We start from the raw sequence: 14,702 nt of genomic DNA, 5'->3' as shown, positions 1-14,702 counted from the left end.
GTCAGAGGACGATATCTCTCTTTCTATGTGTGAGAGGGTTCCTCTTGCTCACCTGGCTCCTCCTCCTCATCCTCCTCCTCTGCCTCACCAGTGAATGGGGCCTTTGTGGGGGCTTTTTATTTGTGCATTCCAGCAAAAGTCTTGCAGGTGAAGGTACACAAAGATTCCCACACTTAGATGACGCTTAGATGACTGTTACAGTTTACTATTTATAATTGACGGGAAAAAAAAGGAATTAAATGAATAAAATTGCTCCAAGGTGAGGGAGTCGTTTCCTAATCTTAAGACTTGCAACAGCTACAAGGGTGTGATCACAAGAGCAGACAAAGTGGGAGGGAAGGAGCAGTCTTTCCAACCAGGTGAGCGACCACACGCATGGCTAAAATTCATCATGTTCACTGGAGCCCGTTCACACACACTGAGGTACATCTTGCAGATTAGCTAATATTTGCTTTCTTTAACTCATTGCCTTGTCCTTGAAGAGGATCTCCACCAAAACAATAACAGTAAACACAGGATTTACCTGCTCCTGTCTGGTGTGGGTAAGTACACTACATGGACTGTGGGAGTCCAGCTTACGTGCACGGATCCCCAGAAAACACCCAGCTTTACTCGTGCTCAGCTCAGAGTGCAAGGATGTAGATGCCTAGACGTGACTGAACAGCATGTTTGCTTTGACTGATGTATTTTCTCTGGCCTGCGAAAGGAAAGAGTGCTATAATTTCATTATTTGAAAACATGAACGTGAAGATTTGCTCTAAAAGTTCAAATTAGGTTAACAGTTTTGTGTTTCAACAAAGTATTTAGTTTGGTTCACACACTCTCTGTGTGTGCCCCAGCTTCTCTCTCATCTGTTGGAACTTGTTAACAAAACACTGCCTGCAGGTATGTATGTTTTTTTTCCCACGCCGACTTCACGTTCAAGGACATACTTTATATTACTAATCCTATCTTACTGAGCAAATTGGAGAACAAGCAGTATTATTTCTGTTTGTTTAAACAGCTTTGATTGCATATTTTAAAGTCATTTTTCTAAGTCCACAAATAACACATTTTATCTAGACTCTGTAATGTTCAGAGTCCACCACAGGAATTACTTTACTTCTCTTTAATCTCTGCCTCCGTGAATTGTTCCTCACCCTTCTTTATCTGTCTTGGCCTTTGATCTGCAGCACTTCTCCATCTCCAGTGAACTTACTTCCTCCAAGATTGCAGGTCCTCAGAGCGGCTCGGGCCAGTGATAAATCATTCCACCCAAATGAAAAAGTTGGCAGGACATTGAGATTCAGGAAAAAAACAATAATAGACTTTTTTTCTAACTGCAACTCTAGCTCTAAATCTAGTTGGACCACAGCCGTTTCTGCGTGCCAGTCAAAACACTGTGCAGTCTCGCTTACTCGGTGACCTCAAACTGCTTTGTACAGCTGACCGTCTTAATGCTGCAAAAAAAGAACAGTGCTGAGTGAATATCATGGATTACTGAGAATAAACCAATCTTAAAAATATTATCTTTATAAAAGTAAATGTAAAAATATACTTTAGTAGGTAAAACTACTTAATTGAAAGTGAAATTGGATAACCAAAAAGTGTACACCTGCATCCATTTACTTCACAGTTTTACATGGGATGAAGTGATATTAAAACCCTTAAATATGGAGAAAAAAAGTGTTAATTTGTAACTGAACATTCTTTCTTTTTAGGGCCATGTTGCAGACTCTTGAAGAGTGGCTATGGTGGGAGCATTTGTGGCTGCCAGCAAATGTCTCCTGGTCCGATCTAGAGGACAAAGAAGATCATGTCTACGCCAAAGCGTCTCAACTTTACGCTGCTCTGCCCTGTGCCCTCGGCCTGCTTCTAGTCAGATACCTATTTGAAAGGCAAGAATATACAGTATGTCAGTGCAGAGTTCAGCTAAGCCATCGCCTTGTTTCACAACGCCGGGGTTTTGTTGGCCGAGCTTAAAGCAATATTTTGACATTCCAAAGTACCAGATCTTCTGTTGCGTTGGGAGAAGATCCCGACTGAAGGGTGTATGGTTGTTGTTTTTTTTTAGATATTTGGCCATGCCGTTGGCAAATGGTTGGGGGATCAAGGACATGGTACGTCTTACAGCTGAACAAAACTCTATCCTGGAAAAATACTTCTGCAGCCAAACACGAAACCCATCTCAGGTATGTGAGAGAAATGTATAAAAATAGGAAACAAATGTGGTTTGTGTATATACCCTATATTGTAAATCATATTGTAAATCATCAGTTGCATATATTATACATTAAAGCACCTTTCCAAGCAATTTGCAGGGATTTACCACAGAAGTGCAATGAACTGAGCATCTTTCAGACCAGAATGTGAAATAATTAATTGTAACACCAGATAAAAGAAAAAATATAAATTCAATGTTGGAAAATGTTCATATTTGATCAAATCAAACATTAACAACAAAACAAAACATATAATCAATTCAAATAACAGGGTTATAAATGCATATATCATAATAGTGTCATGAACGGTTGTGAAACGGTCACCAGCAGCTGCTCATGAGCCAATCAAAGCGATGCCGGTGTATAATAACTCTTGAGAGTGTGCAGTTATGGTGGACCATGTCCCTTGTGTGGCAGGTTGACATGATGTCTCTGTGCAAGAAGACTGGCTGGCCAGAGAGGAGAGTGGGAGTATGGTTCAGGAGGAGGAGGAATCAAGAGCGGCCGGGGCTTCGGAAGAGGTTCTGCGAGGCCAGGTGTGTGTGTGTGTGCTTGTAGGTGATTGTTTTGCAATAATGTGAGAACTCAAGTGTCCTTGTAAATATGTGACAGTAGTGCTCTTGTGTGTCGACAGCTGGAGATGTGCGTTTTATGTTTTTGCTTTTTTGGGTGGAATCTTGGCCCTTTATAATGTGAGTATTTGCAGCTTTACTGTCCTTACTTTCTTCCTCGAGGCTGTGAGGTTTTTCTTCACATGCTTGCAGTTAAAATGCCAACTGGCCACAAACCAGCCATTGTCCAAACCCTCGTCACTCTCCTCTCTCTCTTTGTTTTTATTGGCTTTAGAAACCTTGGCTTTATGATCTAAAAGAGGTCTGGGCAGAATTTCCGAAACAGGTGCATTTTTCTTTTGTCACCAAGAAGGATCACATAGTCCAGTATTCAAGAGAGTTCTTGAAATCACCTAAATGTGTTTGTCTCTTCTTCATACAGTCAATGCTGCCATCGCAGTACTGGTATTACCTCCTGGAAATGGGCTTCTACCTCTCTCTTATCCTCAGCCTCACATTTGATGTGAAACGAAAAGTGAGCATACATGTGCACTGAAGTGTGGAATCGATTTACATGAGTGGCATTTATTTGAATCTCTTTGTAGTGTTTTATTATTTTGAACAATGTATAATCTCAATTGAAAAGTTTAGATACATGTAAATATTTGCAAATCTCATAAATCCAGTTTATTCACAATAAAACATAGAAAAACGTGTAAAAAGGGAGACGTTTTTCATGAGAAATATTCACTGATGGCAGCGACTTGTCTTAAAAATGTTGGGACACAGGCAACAAAATGACAGGAAAAGGAGTGGTTCTAAAAATAAACATCTTGTAATTAACTAGCGTCAGGTCATTGGCATGCCTTGAGGAGGCAGTCTTTCAAAAGTAAAAATGGGCAGAGGTTTACCCACATTACCATAAATTGTGAAACATTTCCAAAATAATGTCCCTGATCCCCAAATTGTGAAGACTTTAAATACCTTATAATCAACAGTGCATGGGATGATTGTGTAAAGAAAATGAGCTGAGCAACAGAAATACCTTTTTAATATATTATTTCTATATGTATCTCTGTATATCTGTTATTGTCCGTATTTGTCAGTATTTATCTAAATAAGATTGTGATAAAGATTTAACATGTACTTTATTTTAGTAAAATTGAATTACATGCATGCAAGGGGGTCAGGCAATCGACTGGCACAGCTGACTGCAGAAATAACATTGCACAATAGATTTATGTAGAAGGAAAAAAAAAACAGTTGCAAAGAGATAGGGAATAAGCAGTGCACATTATTTCCACAAACTCAGATGTCCTTGGATTGTTCCTGGAGGCAAATGTTTTGTCTCCTAGAAGCAGATGGCTGGAAAAATAACTGTTCTTTTCTATCTGTTCATGAGAGATTATTTGAGGCCAGTCTCCACCCCAGTGACCCAAAAATGAAATAAAAAGAATCCATGAGTGAGGTTTCCTGTGCTTTGAAGCAAGTGGAAAAGATTGGTAAACTGTGGAAAATTGCCCTGTCATCTTTTGTTAGAAACCGTGGACGCTGACCTCACGACTAAAGAGGAGGGGGACCAATTGGTTTGTTATCAGCGCTCTCTCTAAAAACAACCCTGCATCTTTAGTGGGAGGTGGGTGCATTAGTGCCTATGGAATGGGCAGCTTGCAAATCTGGAGAGGAAATGACCATTTAGAAAGGTACATGCAGGTTTTAGAGTAATATTATGCTCAAATCAAGACATCTTTGTGATAGAACGCTTTGCATTTTTCAACAATAAAATGTTAAACTGAATACTGCATCATTACATAAGCATAGCTTCAGACTTCAGAGACCAGTTGCGGAAGAGGCCTGCATGCAACCTGACCTGCCACCATTTGGCACATCACGAAAGGGAAACTGAGACAAAGGAGACCCACGATGGTCGATTTCTACATCAGATAAGAATGGGACATCTTCTCCCAAAACTCCAGCAACTGGGGTACTCAGTTCCCACATGTATATGGACAACTGCAACTTTTTTGTTAAAAAGTTGCACTGTTGCCGCAAGTTTTGAGACGTATCACTGCCATCAAATTAAAAAGGATCCTACTTTTTTCTAAAGATGGTACATTCCCTATGTATGTATGTTCCCCAATGTTCTTATATATAATTTATATATATATATATATATATATATATATATATATATATATATATATATATATATATATATATATATATGATTTATTAGTAAATGATTTGCATTTTTTTTATGTTATATATGTTTCAAATGTATTTTTGTTCCCCTGTCATCTCTTTGCATGTACTGTAGGATTTCAACGAGCAGGTGATTCATCATATAGCCACACTGACTCTTCTGAGTTTCTCCTGGGTTTCAAACTACATCCGGATCGGAACCCTGGTGATGGCAGTTCATGACTCCTCTGACATTCTGCTGGAGGTTGGTGCTGCTGTTGCATTTCATCCAGACACATGGTGTCCCTTGTGATATTTCATGTCATACTGAAGGTTGTGCATGAGAAAACTTTTAACACACTGTGTAATATATTACAGATTTGTCACTTGGAAAAAAATGTTGAAATAAACCAAAAAGCAACTATTTCTTACTCGCTCTCAAGTGTAAATATTCTGTTTTGACATCACAAAGATCCCTTACATACATCCCCCAGTCCATCACATGCAGTTACTATTTATCATGCAAAGAAATGTATATTCATTTCCAGAACAAACATGAACCCTGCAGGAAGACATTTTCAAAATTGTTGTTACTTCTTTTGGCATATTAAAGCACTGACTCATTGTAGGAATGGGCAGGGAGGAGCGAGCTCGCCATGTTTAGTTGGTGTTTTGCTCAAATATCAACAGATGTGCCATCTGGATATTGTTTATCCTGCCCTTTCTTTAAAGGAATTTCTAAGTGTGGACCATTTACTGTTTACTTTTACCACTCTATAATCAAAAAGTATAAAAAGAAAAAAGAAGATGATTTTTTTATTTATTTTAAAACCAATCAACATCACCACATGAATAAACTGAAGTAGACCACATTTTTTAGGAGATCAACAATTATTCAAACATTTGGTATTTTCAGTGACTTAATTCAATATTGAAAATAAATAACCTTGTTTTGTCCTGTGTTCATCTCAACAGGGTGCAAAGATGTTTAACTATGCAAAGTGGCATCAGACTGCAAATGCCATGTTTGTGGTGTTTACCCTTCTTTTTATGATAACAAGACTTATTATTTTTCCTTTCTGGTAAGTGTGTTTAATTGAAGAAAGCAGTACAAAGTATACTATTGTACACTGTATGAACAAGAAACAAGTGTGTGCATCTTCTACAGGCTCATCCACTGTACGTGGGTCTACCCAATGGAGAGGTTCGCCCCTTTCTTTGGCTACTATTTCTTCAACATTATGTTGATGGTCCTACAGATTCTCCACATCTACTGGGCTTTCCTAATATCAAGAATGGTTTACAAGTTTATTTTCAGCAAGGTGTGTATGTGTGAAGTTGTTCATCTCTGTTAGATAAGCAACAACAAACAACAACAAAGGTTGCATTTTTTTTTTAGCTATTCTCTTCATCCTTATTTATCTTCTTTGTGGCTCATTTTCATCCTGCAGCTGGAAGGTGATGTTCGGAGTGATGAGGAGGAGGATGACAGTGACCCACCAAAGGGAAAAACGCACAAATGGGGTCACATGAATGGCGCTGGTGCCCGAGGCCGGGCCAATGGTCACTGATGCATTTAAATATATATATATATATATATATATATATATATATATATATATATATATATATATATATATATATATATATATATATATATATATATATATATATATATATATTTTTTTTTTTTTTTTTTTTTTTAAACAGTTACAAAAAGACATTTTCTATTTGGAGTGTGGCTGATATATCTAATGATGTGTATGTGAAAGCAACCATATTTTGAATAATCTAGTAATTTTATTACGTCTGTTTATCCAGGGACGCAGTGTTACTCTAGCGCACCCTCTAGCGGCGGACACCGGGAACTGCCGGGAACCCAGTTACCATAGAAACCACCATACAAATCACACAGCCGTAGCCGTATATGTACATTTAAACTTTCATAGCCTAATTATACGCTAAAGTTGGTCAAAAATAAAGTCAGTATGGCTCATAAGAACACTTTTCGATCAAAGGTAAAACTAGGATACTGGAAAGATCAACAACTCAGAGAAGAGGTTAGTAATTACCAGTACTTTATGTTTTGGCAGGATTCATTTATCATTATCCCTCTACAGTGGCAGGCTGTAACAGAGGAGACGAATAATAATCCCATAAGAACACTTAATAAGCATTTTGCAAATAACAAGGTAACAATTTATGAATGTATTTCAATGTCCTATTTCCACTGACAGTGAATGTGCTTTTATACAGATAATGCTGGTTTAGGACACGTTTGGTGACTCAGTTAACCTGTTCATCACTTTTTAAAGTGCTCAACAAACAATGACAGCTTTTCATGTTTCCATTTTAAAATAATGTAATATTTACATAATTTTAAACTTCGTCCTTATCAGTTTAAAATTTGGTAAATACTAACTGGAATTAACCTGATAACCATGCCTTGTCATTTGCTATTTTAACAAATACCGAGCCAAAATGCAGAAGCATTGAGTAAACAACTAATTATTCCTTTTTTGTTAAGGTAACTAACAATCAGCTGTTGCTAATCAAATATGCTTCACTGAATTATCATTTGAACTTGCGAGCACCTCTGAGAACAGATGTTTGGCAGTTGGTCCTCTGAATTATTCAAGTGTATTAACACAATGTTGATCACAGTAATGGTCTCACGTCACTGTTGCTTCCCAGTGATTTGAGGAGGATTATAAGGATTTTCAAACACCTTGAAACCCATTTTATACTGTGAGAGAGACTATTTCCAAGGTGAAATATTAAAGACAGCTGTCAGTCTTCCCAGAAAAGTATGTTCCTGCAAATTCTCTGCAAGGTCAGATACTGCACGTTTACAGAAATTGGAAAAAGATATTTTTTTTTATAAAGAGAGTAAAAAAAAACATCAAATCATATGTTATGCTAATTTTACACTTAATGATTGTATACGTGGTTTCAAATTTCCCCAGTCATGAAAAAATCCTGTAAAAAGTCCTTAAGTCAGGTTGCACTCCAGTTAGTTAAAGACAGGCAATACTGAAGTGGAGAGGTTTGGCGATAAAGCACATCAGTATGTTTGCCAAAAACAACAAAAACCATAACAGCACACACTAATCTTTGTATGCACTGTTGAAAAGGTGATAATTTGAACTTGTTTATGGCCCACAGTAACCTCTGAAACGGCCATAAAGGCTGCAGGTCCTTTTGAACATGACTATGTGTCGAACATTGTGGGGTATGGTGGCCATGTGTTGAATGGTTGAGTGAACACAGGCCATTAGAAGCTAAAAAAAAAATCTGAAGCAGGTGGATAAATCGTGTCACTGGGATCCCAAAGATTTCACTGTTGGTCCTAACTGCTACCTGCATTGAGGCACTCAACGTATTTCCTTATCTTCTTATCTATTTCCTTACAGCTGAGCAGTATTACAGCCATTACAACCCTGCAAGCCAGCAGGCTCTTCTAACAGTCACTAAAACAAAGATATGGTGCGAATCGTGTCCTCATTTGTGTATGTGGTTGTCATTTACTTTGTAGTCTTGGCAACGTGACTACAAAGACTACATTTAAAATATTGCACAGTGTATGCCCAGCCTTCTTGTGCAGGAGGAACCAAATCGAAGAAAAAAATCTGGAAAAATCTGAATTTCAACTATATTCCAGGTCTTTTAATCGCAATGTTATTTAGGACGGTTTTAGGTAAGCAAGATTAACAAATAAAACTAAACAAAGAGCATAAGTGAACTGGAGTGCAGTAACATGTGGTTATAAATGACATGTTCACCTAAAGTAAACAAGGTAAAGTAGCAGATAGAAGTAGAGTGTGCTGTTTTATGTGTTTATGTTTACACGTGCCAGGCAGAAAAGCAGTGAAAAGTCACCCGATCATCATGTTTTGTTAAAAACCAGCTATGTGAACCACTTCTTCACTTAACCACACAACAATATTGACCTGTAATTACGTATCTCTGTATACAATACATCTGAAATAATACAAATGAGATGGACGGACAGCAACTTGTAGCTACCCTCTATCGCTGGTGTAGAGAACCAGCTACCAACATGGTGGATTTTTGAAGGGAGCAATCCACCGTGATGACACAATGACAAGATGACAAGAAAATTTAGATCAAGTTCATCCACATGGAACAGTCCAGATGTTATCAAATATATCACTTACAAAATTCTGTATCTGCACCACATCTTATTGCAAAACTATTTGGATGCTCATGGAATTTGAATGGTCTTTTTTCAATAATAGACTATTGGGTTTGAACAAATTTTGGCTCTACTGCAACTGTTTGTAATGATATACCCTGTCAGTTAATTTTTAGTTGATCTGCAAGGTTGATTTTGACACAGGCAGCAAGGTTTGATGGATTTGTACTGTATAATCATCATCATTGACATTTGACTGCATATTTAAAATATGACTACAACCTTATGGAACAAACAAACAAACAACGTGTTTCATTTGTATAAATCTTACTGTTTAATATGTTCTGCTCTCTCCATATTAGAGTAAGTTAGTCCTCTGAGGTTTCAGGTTGCTCATTTTAATAATGGTGGCTTTTTAAAATGAAAATAAATGGTCATCAGAAGTTTTTTCTTTCCATTGTGTCTTATTCACAATGAAAAAGGGAAGCTGAATATTTTGAGTGATTGCTTCATTTACGTCACATGAAAAATGTCTGGGCAGAAGTACCAAGAAAAATTGCAAAAAAGAAAAAAAAGAAACATCACAGAGGTAATGCAAAGAGTACTGTTGTTGTTTCTACAAGTTAAACTGGTACTTGGTCCTGTTTTCGGAAGGCAAGCAACTACACCTTTATCTTAGTTTTCTATTTTGACACCTTTTATGTTACGTAAACTTATACTCATTACATGAAGTTTGTTTTTGTCATTTTATTTTAAGACTTTATGCTATAAAGAAGCAGAATAACATTGGCCACAGTGTAGTGGCCACCAGTGGTGGACAGTAACAGAGTAAATTTACTTGAGTACTGTACTTAAGTACATATCCAGAGGATTTGTACTTTACTTGAGTATTAGATTTCTTTGGTACTTATTACTCTTACTTGAATACATTTCCAAGACAAATATTTTTACTTTTACTTGAGTAAATTTCTAGGAAGGCTGAAAAGTACTCGTTACTTTCAGGTCTGATCTTTTTTCATCTGCTGTCCTCTTATGATCTCATTCATTTGATTTGTTTTTGGTGTTTCTGCAGGTTTTATATAACATTGTGGTTCTAAAAGCAGCACATCAGTGCAGCTGGTTTCAAAGAGTTAATTCTAAGAAACAAGAGTTAAAAGATCCTTAAATTAATTTAGAAAAAATATAGTAATTTACTGATGTGGAAAATAAGAAATATACTCTTACTCTTACTCTTACTTTTACTTAAAGTAAATTTAAAAGCATTTACTTTTGGATACTTAAGTACCTTTAAAAGCAAGTACTTTTCTACTCTTACTCGAGTAATATTTTGACTGAGCTACTTTTACTTGTAACGGAGTAAATTTTGACCTGTAGTATTTGTACTCTTACTCAAGTACTGGGGTCGAGTACTCTGTCTGTACTCTGGTGGCCACTGAAAAGGTGAAACAGCAAAATTAGAAACTGATTGATTCTAAGCTTTTTAGCCATGCATTTTTGTAAGCTTTACTTTTCAATAATTGTGGTCAGATGACTTTTTGTATGATAAAGTTATACAGTTTGTTGTTACAGGATGCAAAAAAAGAATATCTGAGGAAAAAGGAAAGGGGTGAGCTTCCTGTACAGAAAGTAGATTTCCTCAAACAGAACATGCTGCAACCGGTAAAATGAGTTCCACCCTATCACAAGCACATTTAAAAGCACTAACAATGGTGCAGTGTTAATAGTACTGATTGTGGTCTTTGTGGTCGGCGCGTGTAGGTGGATCTCTCTGTGACTAATGATGGATGGTTGCACTTTGGAGATGTTGTGATGTTGCTGAACTTGGGAGGAGAGAACAGGGAGATCAGCGCCGTCAGTCTTGATGCTGACATTAACAGTTTGACTCATATTCCATCACCTGGCATTCAAGCTTCATATGGAATCACCGCAGGAAAATGTATTCAACCCTGCACACGTACCGCTTTCATTATCACCAGGTAAACACTCTCAAAATTGTACGAACATGATTCTCAACTCAAATATATTTTAGTAAAGATATAACACTGAATGTGACCACAGTGTTGATGGCAGTCCAGAAGGATCGTTGCTGCGTTTTGAGCAAAGTTTTGCACTGAAAACAACAAGTGACTTTGTCAAAGGAGTAAGTGAACTTACACACAGACACACTTGCCGATTTTAACATTTAATCTTATTTTAGACAACCTAATGCTACCAGTTTATGCCTAAACCTAATCTTAACCTGATATCAATTCAGACCTCAGCGCTGACTCTAACCAGGACCCCTGAAATGACATTTTACCTCATTCGGACCAAGCTTTTGTCACCACTACTACTGGTCCTAACAAGTTCAGTAGTTATAACAAAAAGGCCCTAATGAGGTTCAAAACCACATATAGTTAAGTATTGTACATAAAATGGCCCTGAACAGATGCTACACGTGAAATGGCAGTATGAGGACAGTATGTCCCGATGATCTTGGTTGCAATAAAACAGTTTTTACAAAAAATAGGAATATCTATGAAAACAAAATTATTCCAACTTTTTGGGCAGTAGTGTACTTGAAGTGTAATGACATTCCCGAATCGTTGTTTTTATCCATATTGGGTTTTTATACTTTACAGTTCTTTTTTTTTTTGCAATGGAATAATTTATTTCAGCCTTAGAAGCTAAATCAAATCCCACTTCTTGTCACTCACGTCCACCACTAATTACTGAGTGCATTTCTATGGTGCCCTCAGTTTGATGTGGTGTTGTAGAAACTTCTGATACATTTTTGCCAAGAACATTAGATACATTTTTCCAAATATGGTCGAATATATTTGGTCTCTTCTTAGCAGTTAATTTTCGATGTATTCTGTGTGGGACGTAAATAATACATTTTTCACCTTCGAGACTTGTTTTAACAAATTAGTTTAGTGTTACAGAATAACCTTTAGAATGTTTCCCCCCTTCTTGCAGTAAAATATGGTAAAATACTTAGGTATGTGGCTTCAATGAAATACAGAAAACTTTAAAAATGTGTAAGATGTGTCTAAAATAAATCATATGCGTTCTGCAGACAGTTTTGTCTGACTTGAGTGAGTTACTGCTTCTGTATAGTAGTTAATGGGACTGGCCTTGTGGACTCCTGATGTCACCTTGCAGCTTCAGATGACTTTCAAGTTGGCTGCAATTAGCCATGGTCACACTTGGAGTTATTTATTATTTAGTGTCACCAATATGTCAATTCGGGAAATGCTGGATCAATAATATATCGGTTAAGAACAGAATCAGGCTCACAGGCTGGAGTACATCTGCTTTGCGTTGCACATTAAAACGCTGATATGGTTTTTTTTAAATCCCTGTGCCTTGATTTCTTTTTCTTTCTTTATTTAAATAAAATATGTGCATTGTTTAACCATTTTAACCAGGAAAACAACCGTTTAGACCATTATTACTTTGAAGTGCATGTTGTACATTTAAACTTTAGTTAATCACTTACTGTGTTAATGCATTATTTATTGTTCTTTCCTCAGCTTTACTTGACCAGTGACCTGCAAAGTCCCATAACGGTAACTCAAGTTTTGCCATACAGCATTAACTGATTAACCATCAAGAAGACATCTAATATTATTATATTATTGTGTCTATGCTAAGAAATCTCACCCCCGAGAACTGTATCTGGATGACAGCATTCACTTCCTGTCATGGTGGAAGGTCATGCACTTTGACCCCGAGGAGAGACTTGAGCATGAGGGTCTCCCAGTTCCTGTACGTCTTCATTATTTCCTCATGGTTAAATACCTCTGTGGCAAAAATATTTTATTGTCATTTGTGTAATTGAAGACCGGATATTTTTCCATAATCTCGTCTATATTTTTTTTCACAGGCTAATGTGAAGGTAGTGATAGTACACCACAAGACAAACCGAGCTCTTGCAGTTCTGGGGGATAAATCTATCTGGTACGGACATTTTCCTTTAATGTTATCTCAAACCAAGAGTATTTTTTTAATCCATCATGCGGTTATTGAATTATATCTGATGTCAATGCTCTTTGGCATAAATATTCACCAAATGACATATATGATTTAATAAACCCCTGTGACCCTGTACAGCATAAAACGGGCATAGAAAATGGATGGATGGATGGGTGGAATTTAGAAAATAAGAAATATAATAGGTACGACTGTCTACTTCGAATGCCTTTTATATATCTATATTTTCCCTTGAAGTGACAAAACTTTGAACATAGCTTACATGGTAGATAGGAGTTGATGCTTAACAAAAATCAAATGTATTGATCCCCAAAAGATTCAGCTGTATCAGCTGACTAAAAAGAATAATAAAAAAGAAGAGATGAAAAATTCAAACTTGCATCATACCCCACTTAAGTTCATTGATGTTATCAACGGCTGGGGAACCCCGGTGTGGGTGCTTCCAGCCACGTTACCATGGCTTCATGTTGCTGTTGCTCTGTAGTTAACAGCATTTATGTCTCTGCAGGACAGTGTATGGCAAAGAATATGCCGTGACATTGCACACATTCTTGGACTCCTACAAAGCTGAACGGGACAACAATCACTGGCTACTGTGTACCCGTGACCCTGCAGGGGATGGAATTGAGCTTTTCAACCGCCCACAATCAGAAGCTCAGAACAAGGAGCTTCCATAGGCCACCCAGGAGCCCCCTCTTCTGATTTCTAACCTGTGCAAACAGTGCAATACATGTACTTTTAATAATAAACATGACTTTTCTCTTTGAATCACTGACTTGTAAATGAAGATTATGAACTGGATTCTAACTAGGGTGTTAAACGTTTTTGATACACACACTCCACCAGAAGTATTTGATTTGTTTATTAAAAAAAACAATCCACAAAGAAATGTTACTACACAAACATTTTAAATTGGGACAATTACCACCCTGTCCAAACATTTTAGATGTCCTTTGTTATAATTTCTGCCTTTACCAGAGTAGATCAAATCTAGACTGGACACAAGCAAGAAATAGGATCACTTTAGGCCCCAATCACATGCGCCTCAGTGGTAAGCTCATCCACATGCTTCCTGCAACCATAGGACACCCAGTGGTCAAAAACGGAATTACAAAAGAGAGTCCTTGCATACTGCTAGACTAGAGGAACATAAAAGGTTGAAACAAAGGTCACAAATGTATAATTATTAATTAAAGAAATTAATTTAAGAAAGAAATGAAATATTTTGATCAACATTCATTGCTGTGTGTTAATAGGAAAAAAGAAGGACAATGAATACATGTATATCCCTTTACCATTTGTGCTGAATGTAAATTCAGACACAATGACGGTGTGATCTTGTACCGGGAGTGTACTTCAGGTTAGGGGGCTTTGTATTGTTATTCTATTAGCAGGCTATCGCTCATCGTTTATGGGTCTGGGCTTGTAAACTCGTACAGCCTATATACAGGCCATCATCTGCGTGAGTCACGCACTCGGTGTATTGTGGTGGAAAAAAGGGATTTGTCCAAGGCTGTACTATAGAGTTAAATCAGACTTCTGGGGCATAAACACACATAAACACACACCGTAATAATACGGAGCGAATATCACGGATAAAAAAGCAATATCTGCTAAAAACGCCGCACATTTCGGTGC

General features: G+C 37.2%; 2 protein-coding genes across 5 annotated transcripts; both read left to right on the top strand.

The window, feature by feature from the left end:
* The first annotated feature begins 176 nt into the window (after positions 1 to 176).
* On the top strand, positions 177 to 6,504 carry cers3b (ceramide synthase 3b). Of its 4 annotated transcripts, none has more exons than XM_061722653.1 (12): positions 177 to 359; positions 840 to 885; positions 1,701 to 1,877; positions 2,054 to 2,171; positions 2,619 to 2,737; positions 2,836 to 2,893; positions 3,048 to 3,098; positions 3,195 to 3,287; positions 5,070 to 5,198; positions 5,909 to 6,015; positions 6,102 to 6,255; positions 6,385 to 6,504. In XM_061722653.1, the coding sequence occupies exons 3-12, from the start codon at positions 1,705 to 1,707 to the stop codon at positions 6,502 to 6,504; spliced, it is 1,122 nt and encodes a 373-aa protein (XP_061578637.1). In that variant the 5' UTR covers positions 177 to 359; positions 840 to 885; positions 1,701 to 1,704. The 4 variants fall into 4 exon arrangements, with proteins under 4 accessions (XP_061578637.1, XP_061578636.1, XP_061578635.1 ...); XM_061722651.1 differs by having other exon boundaries at positions 355 to 423; XM_061722652.1 differs by lacking the exon at positions 840 to 885.
* Positions 6,505 to 6,638: 134 nt separating this feature from the next.
* cfap161 (cilia and flagella associated protein 161) lies at positions 6,639 to 13,813 on the top strand. The gene is made up of 8 exons (XM_061721917.1): positions 6,639 to 6,993; positions 10,659 to 10,748; positions 10,848 to 11,065; positions 11,148 to 11,229; positions 12,605 to 12,640; positions 12,726 to 12,839; positions 12,958 to 13,031; positions 13,573 to 13,813. Exons 1-8 carry the CDS (start codon positions 6,922 to 6,924, stop codon positions 13,739 to 13,741), a joined length of 855 nt encoding a protein of 284 aa, XP_061577901.1. The 5' UTR covers positions 6,639 to 6,921; the 3' UTR covers positions 13,742 to 13,813.
* The last annotated feature ends 889 nt before the right edge of the window (positions 13,814 to 14,702 follow it).

Source organism: Cololabis saira, chromosome 5 (genome assembly GCF_033807715.1).
Source record: "Cololabis saira isolate AMF1-May2022 chromosome 5, fColSai1.1, whole genome shotgun sequence".
In the NCBI taxonomy this organism is placed as follows: Eukaryota; Metazoa; Chordata; class Actinopteri; order Beloniformes; family Belonidae; genus Cololabis; species Cololabis saira.
Note: the sequence above shows the minus strand (reverse complement) of the source record. Positions and strands in the feature narration are given on the sequence as shown.